This window comes from Aedes aegypti, chromosome 2, assembly GCF_002204515.2.
Source record: "Aedes aegypti strain LVP_AGWG chromosome 2, AaegL5.0 Primary Assembly, whole genome shotgun sequence".
Taxonomy (NCBI): domain Eukaryota; kingdom Metazoa; phylum Arthropoda; class Insecta; order Diptera; family Culicidae; genus Aedes; species Aedes aegypti.
This window is the reverse complement of record NC_035108.1, coordinates 321,135,197-321,153,889: the sequence shown is the minus strand read 5'-3', so window position 1 is coordinate 321,153,889 and position 18,693 is coordinate 321,135,197. Positions and strand designations below refer to the sequence as shown.

The 18,693-nt window shown below is 39.8% G+C and overlaps 1 protein-coding gene across 3 annotated transcripts in view; it reads left to right on the top strand.

The window, feature by feature from the left end:
- Positions 1-10,529, top strand: part of LOC5574609 (disks large-associated protein 1) — a 172,848-nt gene extending 162,319 nt beyond the window's left edge. For all 3 annotated transcript variants that reach the window (XM_021845802.1, XM_021845803.1, XM_021845804.1), the window contains 2 exons: positions 1,687-1,841; positions 8,776-10,529. In XM_021845802.1, coding sequence (XP_021701494.1) covers positions 1,687-1,841; positions 8,776-9,123 — 503 coding nt within the window. In that variant the 3' untranslated portion in view covers positions 9,124-10,529. The remainder of the gene's footprint in view (positions 1-1,686; positions 1,842-8,775) is intronic.
- The last annotated feature ends 8,164 nt before the right edge of the window (positions 10,530-18,693 follow it).

Genomic DNA, 18,693 nt, shown 5'->3' with positions numbered 1-18,693 from the left:
CCTTCATCGGTAACACAAGCGACTGGTTGGTTGCAATTTGCGAAGCAAAACAGCACCAAAAAGTTGATGGCTATGGCTACCTACCCTAAATCTGAATTAACCAGATGCGAGCTATAGGGAATGTGGTGGTGTGGAATGAGAATCGGTTGTTAGGATTCATTCGCATAATGGATTCGTACAGAAGATGCTTTTTTGGATCGCATCCAAATTCGTTCGGCCGCGTCCATACAGTTCTTCCGCTCGTTGATTATTGCAAATTTTCTATCTCTTTTGTGCTCTTTCTATATTAGTTGGATGGTATACTAGTGCTTGGTGGATTTGTTAGGTAGCTTTCTGGGAAGCAGCCAGCTTTAGCAGATTTTGTTTATTGTGATGATTTTAGTAAAATTTTGAATTATGGTTGGTCACTATTATACTTGTGCATCGTAATCTTTTACTTTCGTGAATATGACTGAAGCTTGTGGTAAATAATTACCAGAGTGTCGAATCATAAGACCAAAGACTCTTCAAATATGCCCAAATATCTCCAGGAATCTTCTAACAGAGATTCCTCTTGAATCTGTCAATGATCTCAAAGGGAAAATCCATTGATGTTTCCCACGATATTCGCTAACATTTTTGTGTTGTGTGTTGTGGCGCTCTTTTCAAAGAAGAGTTAAGTTTTTTTGTATGAGAGTTTTATAGCCCTTCAAAATATAGTCTTTGCCATCCGATAAGGATGTACATTTCATACGACATACTACACCTCTTTGGAATAATACCTAAGTTAAGCGTTGATAACTACTTTTATAGTAAATTATCACTTTGACAGGGTACATTGAAATGGGTTGTGTATCACAAAATATCCATCCATGGTCGCAGTGATAATGTACTAAAAATATATACCCAAACTAAGACGTCCAAAAATGCTTTGACTGTTTTAAACGACCGAAATTTTGAACCTTTGGAATTTGTATCGATTAATTTGAAAATTTGAATACATTAAAAATGTTATTTAGTTTGAGTGGATATAATCAACTATATTTGCACAAAACGACGAAACTCTATAATTGATGACGACAATCGGTTACGTTACTTATCATTATCATATTGTTATCATATGGTTCTGTTGTTTACTCTCGAAAATCCCCGTTATCGCATGAGAGCGTTCGGTGTTATCACCTTTTTTGTTTTCCACATCGCGTGGCGCTTCTGCAAAATGTGATAAATGGATTGGTAAACAGAGCTGGCCATATCTGTTTAGAAACGAAGCAAATTTGAATGACACATGGCTAATCCCAACTACTAGAAATAATGATAATATCCATAAATTTTATTTTCCTGCATTACTAGCTCCAACTAGGTATGCGGCCAATCATAAAATGCAATTCATCTTTCTCGATTGTATCTTTCAAGCCGTTCGCTTAAATTGACTCTCATTATAGTGGTTGAATTGACCTTCACCCTGAGCTTGTCGCGATTATTTTGTTCTATTTATATTTATTTCGCCCAAACAATTGCGATGCCGCACGCCACTCTTTATTCCGCATCTCATTATTTGCTAATTCGGTGCCACCACTCAATTTGTTTTATTTATTTACTTTCACATTCTAGCGATGATGACCAGGGCGAAATTACACTGCCCCTCTTATCGTTTTATTTGCCAAATATCACATATGTAACAAATACTATGTTTTATGTTTCTAGGTCTGTGCTACAGCAATCTGAACCAATCGCCCGATGAAAAGTTCCAAACGACGTGCGAGGATTTGCGTGGTTTCTGGGATATGGTGATGTTGCAGGTCAATGATGTGGATGCGTCCTTCAGTGAAATCGATTCTTTCCGGAGAAATGGCTGGAAGGTGAGTGTTGTACTTTTGATGGTTGATGTTTATAACGATGTTACGAGTGTTACGGATTTTCAAGCAAATACTGCTTTGTTAGACAGAAACAGCTAATCTTACCGATATTTTAAAAATCTGTACCATTGAAAAAATTTAACAGAAAGTCGATTTTTTTTACACGGGGGAAACTAGCAAACAGATGCCTGAGAAGGTAAATCATTGAGTAAGGGGATGCCGCACCAACGACGACCCTCTAAAACCTGCCCATGCTACAGTACATGAGCAATTCTCGCTGAATTGCTCAAGTGGTGTACAGAGTGCACGGACATTACCCTTGGGCTCAGACCCTCATTTCCCCGGAACCAGCTTACGGTATTTCTTCAGGTAGAGGCCAGTGCATATAGCACAACACATGTAACAGAAGTAGCCTGGGTAAACTGTTTCTCCTAGACTTAAACAATGTTACAAGGGCCCAACCTCGGCAGGGCTGATCCTCTGCAGCAAACTCTTGGCGATGCGATTGGCTTGTTTAGAGGCATCCTGTTTTTTTCATTTTCTGATTCTACGTTAAAAACTGAGCCATAATCCAAAGTAGTTACTGCATTCCAGCACTCGGCATCCGCACAGATTCTCTCGGGGACGTGTACCCTCCGCATGTAGCGAGCATGCGATCTCTCACAACAATGAAACGGGGACAATCGAACACGACATGCTCCGCTGTTTCCTCCACACCAGCATAATTGGGGCACGCAGGAGATTCTGAGTGCCCGAACCTATGCAGGTACTGTTTATAGCAACCATGTCCTGACAGAAACTGCGTCAGGTGGAAATTCACTTCCCCATGGTTTCTACCATACCAATCTGACACATTTGGTATTAGTCGATAGGTCCATCTACCCTTAGTGGAGTTATCCCATTCCTGCTACCAGCTTCTGAGCGTTTCCTCTTTACACGCGTCGCGGACTCCTCTGGTACCCCTTTGATTGAAGCATTGAATATCTTCCTTGATGATGAGGCCGATGGGCGTCATACCGGCTATGATGCACACGGCCTCTTTAGATACCGTCTGGTATGCACTTGCTACTCTTAAGCACATTATCCTGTACGTGCTTTTCAACCGCTTTAGGTTTCTGCTCGTTCTAAGCGCTTTTGACCAGATAGCGCCACGCTTGCCAATAGCTTGCGTTTGTTGGCAATTACAGCAGAGCTGTTAGACATCATCCTCGAAAGTGCCGCTATAGCCGTAAATGCCCTTTTACAGGCATATTCAACGTGGCTAGCGAAGCTGAGCTTGTCATCGATCATTACCCCAAGATGCCTAAGGGATCGCTTCGACTCTATGATGCAATCACCTACCGAGATAATCGCCCGTTGCTCGGACTTGCGGTTGTTGACCACCACCACCTCAGTCTTGTGACGAACCAGTCCTAGTTTCCTAGACTTCATCCATTCCTCAACTATGGAAATAGAGTGCGCTGCTGTCAACTGTACTTCCTCCATCGATTCACCATAGATCACTAGGGTGATATCGTCAGCGAAGCCAAAAATTTTAACACCCGTCGGAAGGGGCAGCCTCAGTACGTCATCGTACATCGCATTCCATAACAGCGGGCCCAGGATTGAACTTTGAGGTACTCCCGCGGTAATTCGAACGCTTTTCTGCTCCTCCTCTGTGTCATACAGTAGAATCCTACCATCAAAATAGCTTTCTAGAAGCTTACACAACTGCACCGGTACCTTGAGACGGTGAAGTGCGTGTGATATTGCTTCCCAGCTTGCGCAGTTGAACACATTCTTCACATCCAGATTGACAACCGCGCAGTAACGGATGCCGCTCCTTTTATGCTCGATTGCCACTTCAGCTGTCTGAACCACCGACTGGATGGCGTCCAGAGTAGATTTACCTTTTCTGAATCTAAACTGGATGATTGACAGGCCGTACGCACTCTCCGTATACGGTACTTCTTCTTCTTCTTTCTGGCATTACGTCCCAACTGGGACAAAGCCTGCTTCTCAGATTAGTGTTCTTATGGGCACTTCCACAGTTATTAACTGAGAGCTTTCTTTGCCAATTGACCATTTTTGCATGTGTATATCGTGTGGCAGGTACGAAGATACTCTATGCCCTGGGAATCGAGAAAATTTCCTTTACGAAAAGATCCTCGACCAGTGGGGTTCGAACCCACGACCCTCAGCATGGTCATGCTGAATGGCTGCGCGTTTACCGCTACGGCTATCTGGGCCATACGGTACTAGCCTGTTGAGAATCAACCTCTCCAATAACTTGTCCGTCGTATCTAGTAGACAGATTGGTCTATACGCCGACGGGTCACCTGGTGGTTTCCCCGCCTTTGGTAGTTGCACCAATTTCTGTCGCTTCCATACATCCGGGAAGATTCCTTGTTCAATACAGCGTTGCATCGTGGTTCTGAACATGTCCGGATCCGCGTTCACTGCCGCTTTTAAGGCAACATTCGGGATACCATCGGGTCCCGGTGCCTTGTTTGACGCGAATGATTTCACGACTTCTTCCAGCTCTTCGTTCGTCACTCTCGCCATTTCATCTCCTTCTTCTGCCGCATACGGCGCTGGGGGCCATGGGCTTATGGAAGGGTGCGGGAAGAGTACATCGAGTATCGATTGCAGCAACTCGGACGACTTCTCTTGGGGCGCTATGGCACCTTTGGTCTTAGCCATTACCACTCTGTAGGCGTCACCCCATGGACTAGAATTGGCACTCTCGCATAAACTATCAAAGCATGCCCGTTTTCGACTCTTGATTTCCTTTTTGAGAGCCAACTTTGCCTCTCTGAATGCTGCACCGCGTTCTTTTCTTTGTGCTTATGTGCGTGCGCGTAACATTCTTCATCTAGCCCGAAGGCAGATTGCTCGATGATTTGCAATTGATCCGCATCACCAGTACACCAGCGGCCTCTTCTCTCTAGGAGGGTCTTTTCTCGGCATGGAAGCATCACACGCTCGTGATATCACAGCAACCAGCTCTTCACCGTTTAGGTCCAGAGTGGTAGTTCGCGCCTCAGGGCTTCAGTGAATACTTCGCCGCCGAAGAGCGCTGTTTGTGTCCCTGGAGGTAGGCAAATTTCTTGTCACAGATAATTTCCGGAATCGGCTACAATGTGGCTACTATATCAAAGAATTTTAAGAAAATCGCATAAGTGTAAACCTTTTGAGAAACGATTGATTTGGATAACCATGTTTATTGCATTCGATTGATCCTACAAATGTCCGTTTTTGGGTCCCGGGACACCTCAAATTTATGATAAAATGGCCAATTTGTATATAAACGTCTATGCCATGCTTATGGGAACGTGTTTTAGTGAACTATTATGCTTGATCTCTACTTTTCGAGAATTAAAACGATTTATTATCCAACAAAGCTTTAGTCGATCTTTCCGGTTCAAAATCCGGTATAATTTAAATTATCTAAAACTCTTTATTTATAATGTTGAACATCAGATCATAATAGTTTATGCAGATTAAAATGAAGGCCATTGCAAATAAATAAAGATTACTTGTCATGTCCCAAAAATAGTCGTTTTTTACCCGACTTGACCCAGTAATCCACCGGAATAACTCCAGCCACAGGAATATCCCCGTGTTCCTCTGGCCATTTCTAGAAACTAGAAATGTTGGCCAGTATACTGACAGAAAATCATTTGAATCCGCTAAGAATTCACTGAGCGGTGAGTGTTTTAGTATTTTTGTTTTCACTCAGACCTTTACAGGTTAAACATGCTTAAGTTTTTCAAAAAAACAGTGTAAAGTTACGAGCGATGAGTACTAGTACTTGAATTAAAAATATAAAACGTTGAATTTTCAAATGATTTTTTTGAGAAATGTCCAAGAAACTGATCATTGTTACCCCGGAGAGAAAGTGCAAATTGTTTAGCGTATTATAGGCAATTTTTATTTTTGTATGTATTTTTCTAACATGGTCCTTGTCAAAATAAAATGAATGTGTAAAGAAAATTCTTCAGACAGTCAACTCTCCCTTACTTGATATTTCGTATCATGATAGCTAAACCAAAGTAGAAGTTGGTCTTCACGGCTACCTTGATGGTCCCTTGGATCACAGTTGCACTGGTTGTGTCTTCTGTTGAAAATTAGGGAAGTAAAACTAAATAGTCCCTTCAATATCGAGTTAGAGAGAACTGTATTTAATAGTAGAAAATAATTAGAAACATTAATTTTTTTGCACCTTTGCAACAGTAATAGTGCTACGTTCCTATAAAAGTGAGTCTTATGGGAAATTAATGTAAACCACTATTATTGGAACTCAAGTTAGCAAATACCACTATTACTGGATGGAACATGTTTTAATAATGGAGGTAGTGCTTTTTTGAGAGGTGAAATGATTTTATCGTTATGTGACTTTTTTACGTGGCATAGAATATGGAAGCTTTCGAATAACTTTTACAGATATGAATAACTTCCGTTATTTTATGGCATTTTTTTATTCCTTAACCCTTTAATATTACATCCATAACTGGCACAGCCGCCCTATTGGATTGATGGGAGTGGGCCATTTGGCATAAGGTCATGTGGCATAATAACCACTAACCATTTGGCATAACCAGAATTGTATCCTTTTCAAAATATGGCTGTTCTTGATGAAAAAATGTTATGTCAAATGACCATTATGGCAGATGATCATTATACCAAATGTCCTTTATGCCAAATGGCGTTATGCCAAATGACCTTATTCCAAATGGCTTTATACCAAATTACCCAGACCCTATTTTGATTACCTGTTAAGGGGGCTGTCCATTTATTACGTAAGACAATTTTGTCGAATTTTAGACCCCCCTCCCTCCATGGTAAGATTTTTTGTATGAAAATTGAAAATAATTTGTATGACGCGTAAGAAATCTCATACACCCCCTCCCCCCACAATCCTATACGACCCCAAATAAGGAAAAATAAATGTCTACATTTCGAAAAGTCTCCCCTCTCGCAAGGGGCAAAAAGCCACTTTATAAAAGCAAAATAATAATGAATAATAGTCTCCTTCCTGAATCATCTAGCATTTGCGGGCTTTGTGGCCGCACGATAGTGACGTTAGACCAGTGTCTGCAGATTTCAATATACAGTCAACAACGCCGACCCTTAGTAGGATCCGTCATCGTTGATTTCTTCTTTGTGTGAATGTTATTTTAACAATACATGCTCGAAAAATTCACTGCAGCAGAATACCCTACAAAAACATCCGCTAATTGTAAAAGTTGTATTATTTTTCTTAGAAGAGGATAATAATTCATCAACTGGAGGCATATTACCGGTTCTCTTATACCAGTAATAAAAAAATCATTTGTAATTCATTATATTCAATTCTCAGTTTCAGTGCCTCTAGGTGAAATTGAATTTTAAAATGACACCAATACCTAGTAGGTGAAACTGAATGTGTGCGGGTGTTGTACCCACTCTCTTTCTCATGGCATTCGCTCTCATAGTCAGATTGGCTTCGTGCTAGCGGAGTGTTTTTGTTCGTTTTCGCACTGATCGGAAATCATTCGTCTGAATTTTTACGACACTGCGTTAGACAGATAAGCGCACCTTGTCATGGGGTGTTGGTAACCGATTCTCACCGTAACCATTGAACCATGTGCAGCTAAATGGTGTCCGTGTCTTTTTATAGCAAATTGCAAGGTTTAGTAGTAGATAGATAGCACTGGTTTCGTATGGTAGTTTTTCCAAAGAAATAATCAAGTACAAGGATGGAAAAAAATCGTCTCTAGCAACAAAAAACACAGTATTTGAACGGTCTAAGAGGGCCGTCGTTCTTGCAGCAGCATGAATTCAACAGCTCACTACGCGTGTGTAGAACGGATATATGAAGTATCCGATGCACTGTTTGTCGTGGGACAAAGAGTTTATCGGATGTTGTTACAAGTCGCGATCAACTTTTATCATGCCGCATTCGCGCTATTATTTTTCGCTCAATGTCCAAACAATTTCGAAATCACAAACAGCATGTCCGGAGTTAAATCAATAAGTAAAAGTGGAAAAATCTTAAAAATAATAGAACTTTGATTCGCGAACAATTAATCGCTAGCACACATGGAACACGATGCATTATTCTGGGAGCGTAGTTTGTTGTGATCACTTGACGACAAAAGTTTAATCGTTGTTGCTTTGATCGCAGGATAAAGAACAACCACGATGCATCATTTATTTTGTCATGATCACTAGATTTCCATCCAAGTATTTAATCTAGAAAATTCTGCAAGAGTTCCTCAAGGATCCGGAAGATCCTTCAGAAACCCTTGCAGATCAAGTATTTCTTTAGGAGTTTTGGCACTTCCTTTAGGAATTAGTCTTGATTTTTTAGAAACTTCTTCACTAAGTTCTGAAAAGGATTCACGACTATTCCCTGGAGAAATTTTCTGGAAATTTTCCCCAAGCCCCTGGAAGAATGTCTGAAGTAATACTTGTTTTGATACTTCGAGCTATCTTGTTTTTTGCTCAAGTGGCGAACTCGCTATGGGCGAAAAGCCACTGAAATAAAGATAAATAATTCAGCTATCTTTAGAACAAATCTCGCGGAACATTACTAAAGGACCTATCTAACATTGAGAGGCTCTCTTTGTTTACTTTCTCTTTCATTAATAACTAAGTCATATTAACCTCTTCTGTTGCGTTTTTTGTATGAAACGCTAGTCAAGGAAATTGACTTTCGATCTATAGTGAAAAAGTTCACAAAATCTTTAATATTCCACTGTTATAATCGAAAGAGAACGAGAGAGGAGAGAATCTCTCATTTGTACATAGGTCCTTTAGTAATGTTCCGCGAGAAATCTTAATTCCCATCGAAAAGAATTACAAAGCTGCCACGTTTATTTCCTTGTTTGATTCTGACAAATTTTGAAAATTTGATTCGAGATTAAATGTAATTATAACAATGGTGACTCATATGCCTGTTTTTTCTTTCCAGAAACCGACACCCAAAAGTCCCACCCCACAAGTACGCAGCACTGCGCGAAGTACCAAGCTTACGAAACGGCCCTTCAAGTCCCCTGCCACGACGTCGACCAACGGAACCGGTAACTCGGCGGACGGCTCAGCAGCCGATACGAAAAAAGCTGCTGCTGCTGCGGCCGCCGCCAAACGCGAAGCCCAGCGGAAACAGCTGATGGAGCTTAAGCGGAAACAGAAACTCGCCAACAGCCAACAGAATGTGGAGATATTCGTTCCGGGGGCAGCAGCCACCAATGGAACGACACCGGTTGCAACTGCTGATACGAATGGTGCCTCGTCACCGCCCCTAGTGGATGCGAGTTGATCTCGTTTTCCCCAAGCTCAACAATCATTGGACTCAGCCGGACCAGAGCCGGATGTTACATAGACTATCGTTTGTATTGTATCTTCTTTTTCGTTTTTGGACATTGGTGTAGATTACGCGCTAAAATCAAATATGTACATGTACAGCCCGGACCCCTCCCCGCGTATAGGACACGAATTCATTCATTCAAACATATTACCACACATTACCTATTAATAGAGACACGTGGATGGACTGACTGATTAATAAGACGACCATGAGTATGAAAGTACGAGCGTAAACCCAAACTGTGTGATTTTCCAATATCTTCGTTGAGTGGATGAGATATGCTGCGATTGTGGGGTGAACATAAATGGAGTGAGAGAGATTTTGGATAGAGAAAAAAATGATAAACCCGTAACTGAAATGCATCAAATGTGATTTTACGAGAAATGACAAATTTTTTATATGTTGGATAAACTTATTATTAGTTAGAGAGTAGTCGATTGAACAATAAAACAATGCGAGGAAATCATGAAAAAATATTTATTTAGTTGTAAGAGTCACGAAATATAACGTAAAAGTAGAAAAATTCACGTTTTTTGCGACATAGGAAAATTTGTAGGTGTAAGGGCGAGCGCCCTTCTATTTTTGGATATTTTTTTATTATCTTTTTGCTGGAGGAGTATCTACACATCGAAACTGTGTGCGAAACGTGAATTGCAAAATTTCCATGTAGTGTTTGATAGAGTTCGGAGATGCGAAATTTGCTTCGTTTTTTTGGTAGAATTTAGTTGTAAGATATTTAACGATTAACGTTCACCTCCACTAAACTAAATACCTATTATCTAGCTCCTATTTATACTATTATAGGCGAGTAGATCACTAAGGAAGATGATCTTTAATCTGACAAACTGTAACATTATTATTCTCTTTGTTCCATTTGCGCGGAAATCGGTTAACACTCGCGGTTTACGAAATTTTCTTCCGTTTTATCATTCATTGTTTACTTTGTTCCATTATATTCTCGACATTTTTCCTCCCAGTGAACTTATCGATTACTTTTGTCGAATCCCGTACATTCCTGCATACTTATTTTGGCCTTTTGATCACACCAATAAATACTATGAATATGAGTGCCTTTTGATCATTGATCGCGTACAAAGTAGTACAAACCATACATATTTTGTCTTTGTATTGTTTTGTTGTGTTCTTTGTTTTCAATTATTGTGTAGTTTGTCCAGAATTTGGTTTGGAGAAATGTCGAACTGTAACGTACCCACTTTTTTCCGGAATGCCGAGTAGTAGGGAAAATTGCTCACACTTTTAAGGGAGATAGATTATCGGATCAAAAAACTGATCTATGACGAATTGTAGCATTTGAGCCACATGTAAAAATATATAAACAATGCTTTCTTATGAAAATTCGAGTTTACACGAGTAGAGAAATGTAACCATGTTCAATACAAGTCTAAGCAAAGTTTTCATATTACGCATAAAAAGTTCTATTAATGATACTACCAACAACACTCTGAATGTTAAAACCTTATTGACTTCTATCTGCAACAACACCTAACTTCTCAACGGAGATCGTACGAAATAAAGCATAAGCATTATCTAGCAGAACGCCGCTTATATATCTGATGCTTGTTAAATGTAAAGACAATGATCTGAATCGTTGATGTGGGAATTCAATAAAATGTGTATTGTAAAACACCACGCAGAATGCAAAACTAAGAACCAGTTGTAGAATCGTTGAATCGCTTCGAAATTCCTTGTCTAAGCTATTATCTCGGGGCTGAGTTCTCTCATAACACTAGTTTAGAGCATGTTTAACTTTATTATTCATGTAAAATCGTGCGCTGAATTCGAAAAGTTGTGTTTGATCCTTTGACCTTGACGTTTGCTCCTGCGGGGCCGGCGATGAGGGCAGGATCAAACATGTCGCGCGTCGGTCGAGTGGAAGTGAAAAAAAAACCGCGATCGCTTAGTTGTGTTTGATCTTCCGACCTTGACGCTTGTTCCTGCGGGGGCCGGCGATGAGGACAGGATCAAACATGTCGCGCGTCGATCGAGTAAATTGAAAAAGTGCCGCGTCCATCGAGTAAAGTGAAAAAGTGCCGCTTTCGATTAGGTCTTTTTGATCTTCCGACATTGACGCTTGCTCCTGGGGAGTGCGTCAAGAAAGCCCCAGCAGTCGTCAGTTGTTTTCCCTCACGGGTTGCGCGCCTATTTTCTCTGAGTGCTTTTAAATAGCTAAGCAAACGAGTGACGTTGAAAGAGGATTGTTGCTGCTCAAGGATGACGGATCAATTGGTGAGCTCGTTTCATGCTATTGTTTCTAATCTATAAAATATGTATGACTGCACCTTTAATCGTTAAAACGGTGAGACGTAAATATGATTTTTCCAAAAAATATGAATGGTTTCGTCACTGTGAGTGTCGACATAAACTCTGATTCACAAATTATTCCTGCCTAATTTTTTTTTTTATTAAAAACACCTTCTTCTTTTTACCATTATGTTTGTAATTAAAAAAAAAAACTTTGAATGGTTCGACACTTCAAGTGTAGACTTCCAAAAGGTTCACTTTATTCAACAAACTTTGAAAGGTTCGTCACCTCAAGTGTCGGCATATTTTTTCTCTACATAGATATTGTTCATATCAAATGAAAATATTATATTTACATATAAGCATGTTTATATCTCACAAATAATTATTTATCATGGTCTAATCGCTTATCAAAGTGAATCCTGTGACCCAACGATCCTTCCCATTAACAAACATCCCTCCCAGTAACCTTTGTGGAGATGCAGAGGCAAACACGGTCTCCAAATAGCAAAGATTACACACTAACAGTCCTTCCCCCAATCCCACCTGACTGTAAGGACGTGGCCGGCGCCGTTATTGACCATGTATAAATAGAGGCACTGAATTATGCACACTGAAGAAGATTATGGCCAATCCCAGCCGATCTTCTAGTTGATTCTTTGTGCATTTTCACTGACTTCGGTCAATCACGGAATAGCAACCATTGATATGTGCAGTCAGTCTAAACTAAGCTAAGCTAATCGTGCGCTGAATTCGAAAAGGCAGTCGAGCCTTTTCAATTTTTTCTTGAAGCCTCTTCTGGTTACTGATTTTTGACAATAATAAAAATTAGAGTTTTTACTATACTTTTAAAAATATGATTTTTTCAATTTTTTTCTGGAACATTTTTTATTTTCCGTGTAACTAACGGAAAAACAGATTTGAAATCATTTCAATACCATCAGGCTCTTCTTCTGTGATAGGTTGATCGTAGAAAAATATAAAAGGCACGATTTTTATAATACACGTTAAATGAATCTCAGGCATTTGAAGGTTATATAAGAATACAATTTTTCAAACAATTTTCAATAATACAAAAAAGTTTCAAAAATCATAAAAAACTATTCTTATATGCATGTTATCAGTCAAGGTTTAAGCCAAAAATAAAATCATTTTAATTTCCGAGCTACGAAAAAATACACAAAATTCCAAAGTGTACCCCGTCTAAAGACGGGGTTGGGTATTAGAGGGTTAACGATCAACACCGGTTACACCACTTTATGGTACAAGTTTCTTCTCCCCCCCCCCTCAGTGTGACACATTTATAGGACATTACATACCTCTAGACGTTTAACGTTATATGGGAAATTCTAACCTAGATTACAAAAATGGTCCCAGTTTGGGAAAATGATATTCCCTAAGAGATTTGAGACCTAGTTCCTATGATAACCAGGCTGTCTAGTGACCAACTTTTCAAAACTACATCAAATATTGATCGTAGAACAGATTGTCTGTAAGTGTTTCGAAAATGCTAAAATCGTTTCAATTTTTGAAATTCGTTTATAAAGTCTCCTATATTCTCAATTCAAATGAAAATAGCTCTTACATGGAGCGTCATACTAATATTCTTTAGTTTCGCATACGTTTTACTTAAGGGGGGCAGGATCCGTCATTGATTTAGGAATTTTCAAAAGCAGTTTTTTCGTTCAAAATCAAGAAAATGTACATGAAAATGTGTTCACTGTATTCTATTCTTCAACTGAAACACAGTGAACACATTTTCATCCAATAATTCTTGGTTTTGAACAGAAAAACTGCTTTTGAAGTTTCGATGATGACGATGATTACGATGACGGAGCGTTCAGCGTTAACTGATTAGCAGAAATTATGATATTTGGTTTACTATTACGCACTATCAAAGATACCCCGTTTTACGGTACCATGAACTGGCGAGTTGATAAAAGTTATACTCATAGAGATCATCAATCGATTCGCTATGTAACTCGACCCAAGCCCGAGGTTGGAAAACAGCGTGCTTCGACGGTGAAGTATTCACTGAAGCCCTTTGGCGCGAACGGAACACTGGACCTGAACGAAAGGCCCCTCCTAGAGAGAACAGGAATGGGATAACTCCACTAAGAGTTGATGGACCCATCGGCCAAATGTGTCAGATTGGTATGGAAGAAACCATGGGGAAGTGAACCTTCACCTGACGCAGTTTCTGTCAGGACATGGTTGCTATAGGCAGAACCTGCATAGGTTCGGGCACTCAGAATCTCCTGCGTGCCCCAATTCTGCAGGTGTGGAGATCGCATGCTCGCTGCATGCGGAGGGGACACGTCCCCCAACAATATAATAGAGAGAATGGGTGCGTGTGCCGATTGCTGGAATGCAGTAACTACGGCTGTCACTAACATTATGTTAAAATTGCAGCGCCTAAGGTCGGCGCCAAGAGTTGGCTGCAGAGGATTAGCCCTGCCGAGGCTGGTCCCCTGTTACATTATTTCAGTCGGCTAGGAGAAGAAGTTTGCCCAGGCTACTTCTGCTGCATGTGTTGTTGCACAGGCCCCTCCCCGAAGAAATACCGTTAGGTGGTTCCGGGGAGATAAGAGTCTGAGGCCAAGGGTCATATCGATACACTGTACACCACTCGAGCAATTGCTCAAGTACAGTGCATGGGCTGGTTTTAGTGGGTCGTCGTTACCCGACCAACCAGTCTTCATAATTCTTTATAGATCTTTGACCAACGATGGCGATCGCTAACGGTTCAAAATGAATCTATATCGATCGCTATCGAAAATCACTGACTGGTTGACCGGGTAGTGCGGCATCCCCACACTACCAAAATTACCTTTTCAGGATGTCTGTTTGCAAATTTTCTCCTTGTAAAAAAATATATACAGAAAAAAACATTTTCTATAAAGTTGTTTAGGAGATCAAGGGCTGACATGCAGTGGTCATTCAAATACGGAATTCCTCCACCAGGCGGCGTTATTGTGCATACATATTTTGTTTTGCAAATATCTCAGGAATCTGACCACTTAGACTGCCGTGAATCGCAAGTCTCTATTTTGGTCGAAATTGAGTTTAGGTATCAATTTTCTACACATCTTGTAATTGTTGTGTTCTGATTTTCAACAACTAGTTTGGATCAGTGTAGCTTTGCCATAAATTACATTACCACTACAATCTGAATTTATTAATGATGGAATGATAACGCCCTGTAACGGATATGGTAATCATATAAAAGATTAAAGAAACCATTGGAGAACTCTCTTTTGGTTATCAACTATCAACTTATTAGCTCGTGTTTAAATTATTACTCTGAAGGAAAGTCATCTCTAAAGGATTCATCTCCGTTTCACTTCGCTGATTCATTTCGTCCCTGGATTGTCCCCCGGCTGGATATCACAAGTTGACGACGAGGCAACCGGACATCAATACACCGTAGCCGTAAGTAAATGCTGTCAGTTGTGAGGCAGCTCAGTTGAATTGTAGACGGCTTGGTGAACGGTGCGAAACGCGTGCAATCGGCAAAACCTCCTTTTAACCGGCGATTGGTGAGCGTCCAGACGGAAAGTTTACGGAAGTTATTTTTTATTCTCAAAAGAAAATTCGACCGTGGTTCTTTTCGGGTGTTTCAAATTGAGCTGGTTTGGAAATAAAAGCATCAGTGAGCATCCATCAAGCTACGGAGGGCACACAGCCCCACGCAAATTCAGTAGTGAAAATACGACATCAGGATCGGTCTTTGTGATTGTAGCGCCAAGGAGGGTTCAACGTAGTTGAGTTTACCAGCTTTGGTTGACCCAGCATCTTTTCGAACGAGATAACCAGAAGGATCGTTCAACCAGTATCAACATCAAGGCCATTGACCTTAGTTGGTTCATCGACCGGTTGGAACGCAAGTGAGTGAGCAGTAAATTGTGTTTTACCAATTGTGTAATTTACTCCATTTTGGGGTCTTTATTGGTGCCTTTTGTTAGTATCCTTTTATTTGAATTTTAGATTGTTATTCTTTCTAACAATGGCGTTAAATGGATTGACTACTATGATTGAGCCATACAGAAAAGGCTCTTCCTTTTGTGATTGGGTAGACCGGCTTGCCTATTGCTTTCAAGCCAACGCAGTTTCCGACGAAATGAAAAAAGCTCATTTGATAACATTAGGGGGAACAGTTTTGTATTCCGAACTTAAATTATTATATCCTAATGGGGCTTTAGATACCGCTGTGTATGCGGACATTGCAACCAAATTGAAAGCCAGGCTTGACAAAATTGAACCTGATGTGATTCAGCGTGTCCAATTTAATTCCCGAATTAGACAAGCTGGTGAGACTTTGGAAGATTTTGTTTTAGCCCTGAAGCTTCAGGCTGAGTTTTGCGGCTTCGGCGATTTCAAAAATATGGCAATAAGAGATCGCATCGTAGCTGGCGTTAATGACAAAGCCCTCCAACAAAGGCTTCTAAACGAAGAAAAGCTGACGTTGGAGACGGCTGAGAAAATTATAACGACATGGCAAATTGCCGAAACTAACGCTAAAGCTTTGGGAAGTCGGGAAAACAGTTGGGATCAAATAGCCTCTTTGAAAATGGCAGGTGCTAATGCAGTTGGAACTTCTATGAGGAAACTTGCTAGAACATATGAGCTGGCAAGGCAAGACGAAAATTCCAGAGGTTCTGTAAAGAATCGATTAGGATATAGACAATGGCCAGTACGTCAAGGGGTTTACCAAAGACAACCAACTGATTGGGGTAAATTGAGGTCATTGAACACAGGCGAATGGCGGAATCCAGAACATAAAAGACTATCGCGCTTTGCCAACTTCACATGTGACTACTGTGGAATTAAGGGTCATATTAAAAAACGATGCTTTAAATTGAAGAACTGGAAGAGAATGAACATGGTGGAGGATCAGCAAGCTCCAGCAGTGGATGAGGATTTGCATGACATGATCAATAGAATGACCACCAAGGACTCGGATACCGAAGACGACGACATGGACGTAGGTGAGAGCGAGAATGAAGAAATTGAATGCATGAATATTACTTCTATTAACAAAATTAATAACCCTTGTTTGTTGGAGCTGACTATTGAAGGCAAATTACTTAGTATGGAAATCGATTGTGGGTCGGCGGTGACTGTAATAAATAAACGACAATACTTTTCGTTGTTTGACAAACCTTTGCAGAAGTGCAATAAAAATTTGGCTGTTGTTAATGGGTCCAAACTAGACGTGCTTGGTGAAGCGAAAGTTTTTGTCAGTTTTCAAGGAAAGGAAGCAATTTTGAAACTTTTAGTGCTAGATTGTTGCAATAATTTTATTCCATTATTGGGTCGACCTTGGCTGGACGTTTTGTTCCCTAACTGGCGGATTTTTTTTTCTAATCAAGTTGTGATCAACAATATGGTCATTGACAATAATGAGGTGTTGATTAGTGACTTGAAACAACAGTTTTCTAAAGTTTTTGTTAAGGATTTTTCGACACCTATTGTAGGCTTTCAAGCTGATCTAGTGTTGAAAACGGAACAACCAATTTTTAAAAAAGCCTACGATGTACCATACAGATTAAAAGACAAGGTTGATGATTACTTGGATAGACTAGAAAGGGAGAAGGTTATAACACCAATACAAACTAGTCAATGGGCTTCTCCGGTTATCGTGGTAATTAAAAAGAACAACCAAATAAGACTTGTAATAGATTGCAAAGTTTCAATAAATAAGATGATAATACCGAATACTTACCCTTTACCAACTGCACAAGATTTGTTTGCAAAATTAGCAGGATGTAAATTGTTTTGCGCTCTTGACCTTGAAGGTGCATACACTCAATTAGAATTGACAGATCGTTCCAAGAAATGTATGGTCATTAATACAACAAGAGGTTTATATACTTACAATCGACTACCTCAAGGAGCTTCATCAAGCGCTGCCATATTTCAGCAAATAATGGACCAAATATTACATGGTATTGACGGGGTTTATGTTTATCTAGATGACGTACTGATTGCGGGAAAAAACTTTGAAGACTGTCTTTCTAAATTGCGGATAGTTTTAGCGAAGTTGTCAAAGGCAAATATTAAAGTAAATTTAGACAAATGCAGATTTTTTGTTGAGTTGGACTATCTTGGTCATGTTATTAGCGAAGAAGGTTTAAAACCATGTCCCGACAAGATTTCTACAATAAAAAACGCAAACGTGCCAAAAAATGTAAGTGAATTGAAATCTTTTTTGGGTTTGATTAATTATTACCAAAAGTTCATTCCTCACCTCTCTACAAAGCTGTTTCATTTGTATAATCTATTGAAGAAGGATGTAAAATTTGTTTGGAATAGCAATTGCAGTAAAGCGTTTGAGGATTCTAAAAATGCACTTTTGGCAACAGATCTGCTTGAATTTTATGACTCAAATAAACCACTTGTTATAGTCTCTGATGCATCAGGGTATGGACTAGGGGGTGTCATTGCCCATGTAATAGATGGAACAGAAAAGCCAATAAGTTTTACCTCGTTTTCTCTTGATAAATGTCAAAAATCCTACCCCATTTTGCATCTGGAAGCTCTTGCATTGGTCTGTACTATTAAAAAATTTCACAAATATCTCTATGGGAAAAAGTTTTTCGTTTTTACAGATCATAAACCATTGGTAGGAATATTTGGTAAAGAGGGACGAAATTCAATATTTGTCACAAGAATACAAAGATATGTTTTGGAGCAGTCCATATACGACTTTGAGATCCGCTATAGACCTTCGTCTAAAATGGGAAACGCAGATTTTTGCTCCCGTTTTCCTTTGCCTCAGTCAATACCAAATGAATTACATACGGATTTTGTAAAGAGTTTAAACTTCAGTAAAAACGTACCGCTGGACCATGAAAAAATTGCAAATGCTTCCAAAAATGATGAATTTATGTGTAAAGTTATTTCTTTCATGAAACATGGTTGGCCTGATAGATTGAACAAACGTTTTTGCGAATCAACATGAATTGGAGATAGTAGATGAATGTTTATTGTATCAGGATCGCGTGGTCATCCCAGCGGTATTACAACCGCATGTTCTGAATCTCTTACATGGTAACCACGCAGGAATTGTAAAAATGAAAAGGTTAGCAAGGCAGTCCGTTTATTGGTTTGGCATAAACTCGCAGATAGAGGAATTTGTGAAGAAATGTGATGTGTGTAACAGTATGGCATCCATTTTGAAACAGAAAATTGATTCGGAATGGATTCCCACAACAAGGCCTTTTAGCAGAGTTCATGTGGACTTTTTCCATTTTTCAA